This window comes from Rhea pennata, chromosome 3 (assembly GCF_028389875.1).
Source record: "Rhea pennata isolate bPtePen1 chromosome 3, bPtePen1.pri, whole genome shotgun sequence".
NCBI classification, from domain to species: domain Eukaryota; kingdom Metazoa; phylum Chordata; class Aves; order Rheiformes; family Rheidae; genus Rhea; species Rhea pennata.
In genome coordinates, this window is record NC_084665.1 from 46,514,855 (window position 1) to 46,526,114 (window position 11,260).

Sequence of the window (11,260 nt, forward strand, 5' to 3'; positions counted from 1 at the left end):
AATACTTTGTGTACTTTAGCTTTGGTATGGCTAAGGGGCTTCCAATTGCCATTCTGTAGCCTGCATTTCACCCAAGTTGCCATGGCAGTGTTTTCAGAGCTGCTATGGCAGTATTTTTCCCTTGTTAATCCCACGCTGTTGTTCTCATGCTTTGGTCAATACCGCTGTTACAGCAGGTTCTCATGGGAGGCAATGACCATGGACATACGAATCCTCACTTCTTCCTCTCCTTTTCTATCACGTAGTTGCAGCTTTTAGTTATATTAGAGGATACAATGATATGCATGCACAAAGCTTAACAATCAGTCACCATGCAACTCTTGCCCCAAAGAAAGCATGCTCCAGCCAAAGAGCATCATAAGCAGGAACAACCAATGTGGAATTTGAGTGGGTATCAGTGAAAAATATAGAGTTATTGCAGAGAAAGTGCTATGGGAGGGGGCACCCCTGCTGCTCTGCAAAGGACGATCCCTTGGAGCCCCATGTCACTTCTCTTCCCAGCTGGTCACTGGGCAGAATTCTGTTTCTGCTACTGCTTCTCCCTCCTCCTCTCCTCTTCTTCTGTTCTTATCTTTCCACAAAAGTACCTTTCACCTTTAGAGTCAAAGTACGCCATCATCTACAGACCTCATAATAAATCTACGTATGTTACACTTATGGTTTGTCCTACCATGTCATATAAAAAACTTGAAAGAAAACAAGCTTTTATCTGCATATCTCAACAAAAGTCAACAGTTATATGCATACCCTGTACCAAAAGAACTATTTATGAAAGTACATTAAAAATATCTACACAAATAAACATTTTAAAGGATAATATATTCATTACTGGCTTCAAGTTCGATAACTTTGACACTGATGTCTTTTAGTCGCTAATAGAATTATTTTGACTAGATGAACTAAACACTTCTATAATGATTTCATTATTTAGAGAGAGATTTTTTCTATTAAAAAGTATAGAAAAAAAGAAAATTTACCTGTTAATACTGCTGACTGATGTATTAACAGGCCAGTAGAATAGTCCCAAACCTTTAGAAAAAAAAGTATGTAAAGATAGACACTCAGATTTTTAAGAAAAATACAAACTTCAAAGGCCATCAAGCGGTGAAGACACAGAAATGCAGCCATTAAAAGTAACCCAGTATTGTATGGATTTTTTCAGCAATTTTTTTCTAATTAGGACTTTGTTTAATTTATAGGTGAAACCCATCTGGATATTGATAAATAAAGTAGTTAGAAACGCTTCCTATCATCTTTGCTTAGGTTGATCTCTTCGTGACTTAAGCTAAATCAATATAAAGACATTTAAAAAAGGAAATGGCTTAGCTCAGTTGGTTAGAGCGTGGTGCTACTAATGCCAAGGTCGTGGGTTCAGTCCCTGTATGGGCTACACTGAGGGTTGGACTAGATGATCTCCAGAGGTCCCTTCCAACCTTACCATTCTATGATTCTATGAAACTGATTCTAGATTTCATATAGGGAGCTTGCGTGACTTCACAGTTCTCATACTGGGCCCAGGAATAAGACGTCTTTATTAGTAATTATGATATTTATTTTGATCTATAGATTTATGCATCCATCAACTTTCATGATTAATATGACTGTTTCTAAGTGATGTACTCTGTGCTTAATAGTTGATTAAGAAAGTTAATAAAAACAATTATTTTCCTCTCACGTTGTCACTTCTATAAGCCTTCTACTCCACAACTTCTTCCACTATATATATCTATAGATATATATCTATAGATATATATCTATAGATATAGATAGATAGATAGATAGATAGAGATATAGATATACATATATATACATATATATATATCACAGTTATCCAGTATGGGTTGAAAGAATAACAGCCAGATAGTCCCTTCTCTCCGAACATGGTTGTGAGTCTCCTGAGATTTTCTCTTGTTCATATTTCATTTGCCTCTGAATGTGAAATCTTTCTTCAGAACAACTGTCTCCTAGGATTCTATTTTTCAAATCTATTTGAAGATATTCTTACCCTTTCTTCACTTCTTTTAGCCTAGTAAAAGGGCTGGAGCAGCATAAGGAGTTTTTAAAGGCTACATGTCCAGCAATCACAGCAGCTAGCTAACATGGCTACTACCAGCTAGCAGCCAGCTAGCATGACTGCAGCATGGCTTTACTCCTAACCTGCAGAATAAGGCAGGGTGGAGAAAACATGAAGACTCACTTACTACACTATTTGACTGACTCATATATTATTTTCATTTGGTTGTCATTTAATTCCCACATTTTACCTGGATAAAAAACTTATTAGCATTTTGTGTAATTCATCCGATCTTCATCAAATTAATAACAAAAAGCATAAGGACCTTTTCCTTCAGTCATTTTATCTTGATTTAATTTCTATGATCAACATAAACTAAATAACATAAACAATCAATCAGAAAGTCAGAATTATTAATACTTCATAGAATTCCAATTCAACCTTCTCACTTTTTTTTGTCCAAGATCAATAAAACAATCAAAATAGCATTTTTCCCAGAACAAAGGTTTCCATTAAAAAATGTATTTAAAAATATATTTAATTTTGATATAGTAAACATGAATTTTACTTTAGCTTGTAGAACTAAATGTTGTACTATGATATCACCTAGAAGACACACCTTGGCTTACTCATTCTTTTTTCCTACTCTACTACGAACAACTCTATTTCAAACTCTTTTAAGAATAATCTCCTAATCTCTATAGTATAAGATCTTTTTGCTTAACCTTCAGTAAATATTTAATAGGAAAAAAAGAAAACTTTACTTCAAGAATTCAATAAATCATATTTTTCAGAAATTTCTGAAAAAATTTCCTACAATTTCCTTGCCTTAAAGCTTCTGTCTTCAGAAACTGATATCAGCATATTTTTCTCCCATGTGCAAAATTCAGCAGCAGTCACTGGAGCTAGGTGGCCTTCCAATTCAGCTAGTACAGTGTCATTCTGTTATTTGAAGGGTCAAAATAAAAAGAGATTAGATTTAAAGCTAAAAATTACCTTTAGTTCACCACTTTAATAATTGATAAATATTGTTAAAAATAAGTTCACATTTGCATTCATCATATTCATTCAATAACATTTTTTAAAGACAGCTGCAGCCCTGAATATCATTCTGCTGGCAAAAACACTACACATATTACATCTGATTCTTCAAATTGAACAAAGTAGGAGACATTTTTCAGAAGTTCTCACACTGTTCTCTACTTATAAATTACTGAAATATTCTGTCACTTCAGTTTTCTTAATCTAGTATTTCATCTGATATATGTTACATTATCAAGCATTTGCTCAAATTGACTAATCTATATGGGGAAATGAATGCTTTTGCTTAATTTTATTGTCTCATTTCTGTATCAGGATTTTATCTGAAAGTGAACATGTTAAAGAAATACTAGCACTGTGACTACAAAGGACAGTATCTCACCTTTGCACTTAACATGTAAATCCGCTTCCCAGCACATACTGCCACTTGTTGATCATCCGGACTAAACCTTACATGAAGCACCATTCCCAAAAGAGTTCCTATAACAATTCCTCGAGGTGTTAACCCTGCAGCAATTTTTATGTTATTATTACTTAACAAAATATTACTTCAGGCAGTTTAAAAGCTTTCAAATGAAAAGTAAATTTACAAATTTAGTTCCTGAATGAATATTACAGCAGCTTTTCAACTGCTAAAGATACATTGATATCTTAATTTAAAACAAACTTATTCTTGTTGCCTCACACATTAATGATTTCTTCTCATCTTCAGATTTACCATAGCTAATTTTCATTAAGAAGATGAATTTTCCAGAGAATCTTCTGAATAAATTAATTTATCCAAATATTCTGGAAAGAATTTTGAGTAATCCAGCACTAACTTTAAGAGTTACCCATTTTTTTACTCCTTTCATAACACGAAGCTTAAATACAGCACTGCCAAAACATAATACATTACATGTTTCATCATACTGGGGGAAACTGGAAAGATACTAAGTTTAAGCCTATAAGTTATTCACTATATGCATTCAAAAATCAAGCAGGCGCCTTATCCCTCCTACAGCCAATATCTAAGTCATGACGAGAAGCAAAAGTAAAGAAGTTGCATGCAAGGACTAAATCTTCAAATTTGGAATTTGATGCCAGACAATCACTTTAGGAATCTAAGACTAAACTTCTGGTATTGTAAGATCCTCAGAAACTGTGAGGCTGCTGGCTAACCATGCAGGTATCCCAGTTTCTTACAAGAAGATGTACAAAACAATCCACTTTTTGATAATACCAAGCTACTGGAAAGCCAAGCCCAGAACTGAGCACCAGCAGGATTCCTCATCTTGTCTTATTGCTTAGATGTGATCAGGTAGTTTAACTTTGAGATAATAATAATCAGTGTGCCTACTCCTATCAAATCATGCATCCATAAAAGACTACCAGGGACAGAATTTTTGGAGTAAGGAGGTGTGTCCAGAGAAGCCTAAAGTGGCGTGTTCATTTTAGAGGCAAGATGTCCTGATTCAAGATCAGCAAAACAGGGATGGGTTCCAAAAATACTTCTTCCAGGTGAATATCCTAGCCACCAGCCACTAAATATATCAAAGCAAGGAGATTTTCCTTCTCTTGATTTTATTTCTTCTGTGGCAAAGGGCTGAAAGAGCAAGTAAACCACAGAAACTCATCTACACAGATGCATGATAAGACAAACTAACTTTGAGGAGACACTTATGTTTCATCTCTCTCTTCACCACTTCATTCTTATTATCTCACTGGTTCAGCAGGCTGGCTTCTGAAGAACCCTATTTTATGCAGCTACCTTTAACCATGTGCGGGGATTTTGGACATCTCATTAAAGTTTAAGATTTCATCAGGTAACAAATAACATAGAATCTAGGCATAACAACTGTAGGTGTCTCTTTCTTGGTTTTACCTTAGATGCTATGAAGAGTTACTGTGTCAAGGTCCACCAGAATGGAGAGACTTATAACACAAAGAATGCCTTAACTACCTTGATACAGTTGATGAAAGTTGATGGTAAGAGAAAACAGATTAAGATTATGCAGAGAGCAGCCTGGGAATAGAAAGCTATATGACATCTGCCAGAGACCCTGTGGTTAGACAGAGAAATGGAAAGAAGGAAATCCATCAATAAAGAATCTAGCTCTCAAACATCATTGTATTAAAAATCCACGTCATTAGCTCTCTATACCTTACTTCTATTTTTGTTTCCTACAAAATCATAGTCTCACTTCATGCCCACTCCCCTTTGATTCTCTCTGTTATATTTATGTGAATTGAAATGTAATTATGTTTATTACAAAAGCACTTAAAATATTTACATTTCTTTACAACATGAATTTTCATAATATGTAGGTTTGTAAATTTAACGTGGATAGAGAAAAGGCAATAGCTACAGATTAAATCATAGGCAAATTTCTAACTACAGCTAATGAAGAGGAAGTTTTTAACAGTGAAGTTTTTAACAGAGATGGACAATATTATGTGATTCTTTCACAATATTCACACCAAAGGAGGGCCATAACACCTTTCAACTATCATGCCATTACAGTATGTTTTGGACCTTTTGCTCTTTTTCATTACTCTTGCTCCCTTTGCTTCTCTTTCATTACTAGCATGCTTTTCAGCCAATTTAAGCTTGCAGAGGAGCTAGAACTTAATTCCATGGTTGGGGCTCCAATACAAGATGACATTGAAGATACTAGAACTTCTCCCTTGAGTTATGCCATGATAGTTATCTCCGTTATGCATTCTCCTCTCAGATCACAAACTCCCACACACACATGGCAACAGCATTTGAAGATAGAGGCAGAAGGAGAGCAGGACCAGTCCATGCAGGGCAGAACACGTTAGTACTATAGCTCTACTGCTACTCCAGCAAAGTTAACTTTTAGTCATTTTGGTTTTGTGTGCTTAGAAATGAAGTGCTGGTATGATTAAATAAATAAACAGTGGTACCTTTTATTCCATAGAGTAGAAACGAACTGCCTGTGCAGTGCTTCTCTGAGATTCCCCTGAAGCTGCTAACACTCTGCCACCACCGTACCGCAGAGTCGCTGCTCCCTGTGGGTTTTCCTCCCGACGGACCAGGTGTCCCCGGACTACCTAAGGCCTCCGCGCCGCCCGGCGGTCAGCACCCTGGCCAGCTCCGCAGGGCGGCGCCGCCGCGGGGCCGCGAACCCGCGGCCTCGAGACAACGGGAGGCCGCGACGGCGGCCGCGCTAGCTGGGCGCTGCCGGAGCACCACAAGGAGAAGGCGCTACCCACCGCTTCTGGGACTGCCCCGTCTAAATGCGACCCACGCGTGCGGGGAGGGGGGGAAGGTAACAACTTTTCTTGCGCGCACTCTACCTTGCAGCAGGTCCGCTGTGCACTCGTCCAGGTTCCACACTATCACGTTCTCGCAGCAGGCAGAGCAGACGAGAAGCGGGTGGCCTTTACTTCCAAATGACAGCGCAGAAATCGCGTGTCGGTGTCCTAACAAATGTAACGGCTGGCAAATGTACACAGAGAAGAGTTGAGTGAATCATTTCAAGCTAAGACTATGCAAAATGCAGAACTACGGAGGGATCATGTATGTGCAATTAGCAAAAGGAACTACTGTTCCAAACGGTTCCAGACTGACCTTTCTTTATTGCTCCAAAACCACCGTATCATCTACAATATACTTATTGCCATCAGAATAGAGAAGTTCAAAAAATTGCTAGCATCTTCCAACGCTAAAAGTGAAAACTGACATTCCTGTACTACATCCCAATGTTCTGCCTAAGCCAGCCCTTTTCAGCGCTCTTCTAAGGCAACAGCCCATGAAGAGGTATGCTCTAGCTCACCTGAGCAGCACCAGCCATATTCCAGACGCACAGCTCACTTTCCTCCAGAGGGAAAGCGCAGTAATGCTGGGTACACGCCAGCTGGACAAGACTCTCAGACAGCCTGGATTTAAACAGATGCTTTTCCCAGACGACGGCGGCACAGCCGCTGTCCCCGGGAGGACGAGGCTCCTCGCGATTTGCCATCCTGCGCCTGAAACGGGTCCGGCCACGAGGAGACCCGGGCAAGCTCCCCTTTTTGGTGCTCCCTGAGGATCATCTGACGCGAGGCACCCGGCCAGGGCTCCCGGGCCCCACGGCCAGGCGCTGCTCCGCGCCGGGGAGGCCCCGCCGGCCGGCGGCGGCCTCGGCCCGCCCGCGCCAACAGCCGCCGTAACCAGGGCAGCGGGGACGGCGACGGGAGGCCGAGCGGGACAATCCGCGCCGCGGCCGCCGGCCGCCCTGCCCCCTTCCACCCCCCCCCCCCCCCCGGCGCGCAGGGGAGGATGTTAGCTAACATCCCCCTTCCCCTCCCCGTTTCCCTCCACCTCCTGTGTGGAAATAACCGAAAACAGCTGTTGACTAAAACTTTGGTTTTCCTGAGGACAACAAAGTGGATGGAAAAGCAGCTGGACTGCTGGGCACAGAGCTGTGACCTGCGGTGCAAAGCCCAGCTGGCACCAGTGAGGATGGGATGCGCTGGGGCCAGGAGCCCCACCAGCCTGCATGGTGTCTCCTTGAGTGGCCCAGGTGGTGGGGCGGCCTTCACCCGGCAAGCACCTGGACCTCTCCACATCGGGCCGCCCTCACCACGTGGAGGGCAAGGCGCCATTCAGAGGCACCCGGGCAGGCCGGAGAGACAGGCCAGCCACAGAGCACCTCGTGGAGCTGAGCAAGGGGACGGGCGAAGGCTTGTATCCGGCATGGAGTAACCCCGCACATCAGCGCAGGCTGGAGGTCGGACGTCTAGCAGACAGCTCTGCAGAAGAGGATTTGGAGATCCTGCTGGACAGCACGAGGCACCAGTGCACCGTTGCAGCAAAGGCAGTCAGCTGCATCCTGGGCTGTCTTAGTGGGAGAGTAGCCAGCAGGTCCAGAGAAGTGATCCTTTCCCTATATTTGGCATTTGTAAGACAGAATTTGCAGTGTTGTGTCCAGTTTTGCATTCTCCAGCACAAGAAAGATATGGGCATACTGGGACAAGTCCAGCGGAGGGCAACAAAGATGACCAGAGGACTGAAGCACAGCTGTAGGGAGAAAGGCTGGGAAAACTAAGCCTAATCAGCCTGGAGAAGAGACGGCTAAGAGGAGACCTTATTGCTATCTTGGTTCATAAGAACCCACCTCTGATCAGAGAATACAGAGAAGATGGACTTAGATTCTTCTTGGAGGTGCACAGTGATACGACCAGTTGGAACACAAGGAATTCCAATTAGGTATTAGGATTTTTTTAAAGATTATGAGGTGGTTGAACACTGGAACGGGTTTCCAAACAGGTTATGGATCTCTGTCCTTGGAGATGTCCAAGACTTGAATAGGCGTGTCCCCAAACAACCTGCTCTAATTAGCCCTGTTTTGAGCAGGGCGTCGGAATAGATGACTTCTGGGGGTCCCATTCAACCTGAATTATGATTCTATGATCTAGTTGTTGATCTGCACTAACTTACACTATTTTCATACACATCAATCTGCTGACTCAATATCCATTTCAGCTGTATTTCAAACAGATACTTTTTACAGAAATGTCTTTCGTGTGTCTCTCTATAACTAAACAACACTACAAATGTTTTTGCCCTATGGATGTATAGATGTAATATATATTATAGCTGACAACACAATGTCTTTGTGCTAGTCTTGCCTCAGGACATTAGCAATTCAAATTCTCGTTCATGCTGATGTTTTCTCCTTATGAATACGGGTAAACAGCCACTGTTCTGAGCATCAGCTGTGTAGAAGTAAGTCAATACCCTGCATTTGACAATTAGAATTTCTATTCTAAATGTGACCTACAGCTGAGAATAATAATAATAATATATCCTTAATTCTGGTATGGCATTGACAATGGTATAGTCATAAGCATGTTATGTCAGTCTAGTCATCAAAAACTAAAGGTAAATGCCAATGCTGATAAAAAGCTGTGATTCAGACAAACAGTTCTTAAGAGTAAAGAATTTGTCTAAAATATGCATGGTCTTCTGTAACTGTTTGTATGCAGTTAAGTAGTATGCTTCTTTCCGGTTCTTCTCACTATAGCTTGCTTTCATCTTTCAATGTTTCTAGCTACAATACTTCCATCAACCTACTGTCCATAGTAGTTAGGAACCTAGTAGAAATCCAAGGAAGTATCAGATCTGGAACTAATTTCTCAGCTGATTAAATAGAAGTTAGAATGCCCACTCCCTTTCTGCAGCTGGATCTTTCCTTATCCAGAAAAGCTAATTTGAATAAGACCAATTCTGACAGGTGTGGACCTTTACTGATTTTTGCCTTTACAAAGGGTGTTGCAGGTCTTCAGTGGCTGAGGTGCTATCCACCTGGCAACATGGCAAGAGATAGATTTCTGCCCTGTTGGGACCAAGATGACAGATGTGTGTAAACATGTGACATGTCTCCAAATGCACAACAGAAAATTTACAGCATGCCACATCCCCCAGAAACCTACCTCCAGGTGATGTCCCACTTCGATGCTGTACAATGCTAATAAGACCTTGGCCTCATAGTTCCCATAGCTGGGGTATCCAACCATTTTAAATGGACCTGACACACACATGATAAAAACAGACTTCTACAATTTTAGGACATTTTAGGTAAATAACATTTTACTTACCATACTGTGCATTTGTGTTCATTGTTTATTTCTATTATTCTCAATATTCAGTCATCATAAGTGTTTTAAGCAGTTCATAAACTTGCTTTAAATTAAAAATAATTTCAATTTTATATATAAACTCAGATTTAATGGAATCTACATTTAGCAGGTTTATGCAGCCTCTTTAAATAGGACTGTTCTCCTCTGCTCTTGTGTTTGAAGTAGGAATGTACAAAATTTACCCAGGCTTTAAGAAATTAGAGATATATAGTTTGAAGATAGACTATAAGCTCATCATGTTAATACATGACTCTTGAAGTACATACACAAATTCTCTTGAATCTCTCAGTACAGAATATTAGCCATGCAGATTGAATTCAAATTTCAATTCTTCAGTGCTGCTTACAATTTTGAAGGGCTGAGTCAGGTTAAGGTAATCTGCTTGTTGAAATCAAAAGGTATTCAAAAGCTGTAATTTCTTTTTCTTCCCACCGAATGCTTTCTCCTTTCTGTGATCTTAGGTAAAGTTTATGCCGGTAACAACATAAGCTGTCATCAACTGTTGAACCTAGCCTTCAACTAGTGCACAGTGTCTAATTTCAGTGCAAATAAAATCATATTTCTCCAATTTTAGCACATCATTGTGAAAAATGCTTAGCCTATTGTGGAAAATCTAAGTATTCAGTTACTCAGTATTTCACCATCCTCCCCAAATGCGTCAGCCTTAGCTTATAAAGTAAGATTTGCTTATTTGTAAATTCTATACATAACTAAATTCTAACCAGAAACACTGAAACGCTTTGCAGTAAAGATTAAACATGTTCATTTTGTGGAAATGTAACATTTTCAGAGCTCACAAATGAAATACTTCCTGTAATTCTGGAACAATTTTGGCAAAGGAAGGAATCTGACTACAAATTTTAGTTACATCACATTCATGATCAAATCACCTATCTATAACTTGAATTTCTTATATTATGCAATGTATAACTTAGGCAATTATCTGCAAGCAAACACTTATTTTTGATTTTTCTAATCAGTGCAGGCTAAACTTAGCAACATCCGTTGCACATGATAAAACTTTGACAAAGCTTTAAGCATTTAGTTACAGTATACTTTTTACATCCTGAAATCTTGAAATTTCACTGCTTGCCTTGAAAATAATCAAGTAGATGATGCAGTAACAGTTCATAGAATCATAGAATCATGGAATCAGTAAGGTTGGAAGGGACCTCTGGAGATCATCTAGTCCAACCTCCCTGCTCAGCAGGGTCACCTACAGCATGTTAGACAGGGTTGCATCCAAGTGGGCCTTGACTATCTCCAGAGAAGGAGACTCCACAACCTCTCTGTGCAGCCTGGTCCAGTGCTCCGTCACTCTCACAAGGAAGAAATTCCCCCTCACATTCAGGCGGAACTTCCTGTGGTTCAGTTTCTGCCCATTGCCTCTTGTCCTGTCACATGGGACAACTGAAAAGAGTTTGTCCCTGTCCCCTTGACACCCTCCCTTCAGGTACTTGTACACATTGATAAGATCCCCCCTCGGTCTCCTCTTCCCCAGGCTGAAGAGGCCCAGCTCTCGCAGCCGTTCCTCACAGGGCAGGTGCTCCAGCCCTCTGATCATCTTTGTAGCCC

The 11,260-nt window shown here is 40.6% G+C and overlaps 1 protein-coding gene across 1 annotated transcript in view; it reads right to left on the reverse strand.

Annotated features, from left to right (window-relative positions):
* The window catches only part of WDR27 (WD repeat domain 27), a 135,682-nt gene extending 128,659 nt beyond the window's left edge, over positions 1-7,023 (reverse strand). Inside the window, exons 1-5 of the mRNA XM_062573046.1 lie at positions 6,838-7,023; positions 6,359-6,500; positions 3,438-3,562; positions 2,843-2,956; positions 978-1,029 (exon numbers count right to left, since the gene is read on the reverse strand). Coding sequence (XP_062429030.1) covers positions 978-1,029; positions 2,843-2,956; positions 3,438-3,562; positions 6,359-6,500; positions 6,838-7,023 — 619 coding nt within the window. The remainder of the gene's footprint in view (positions 1-977; positions 1,030-2,842; positions 2,957-3,437; positions 3,563-6,358; positions 6,501-6,837) is intronic.
* Between the last annotated feature and the right edge of the window lie 4,237 nt (positions 7,024-11,260).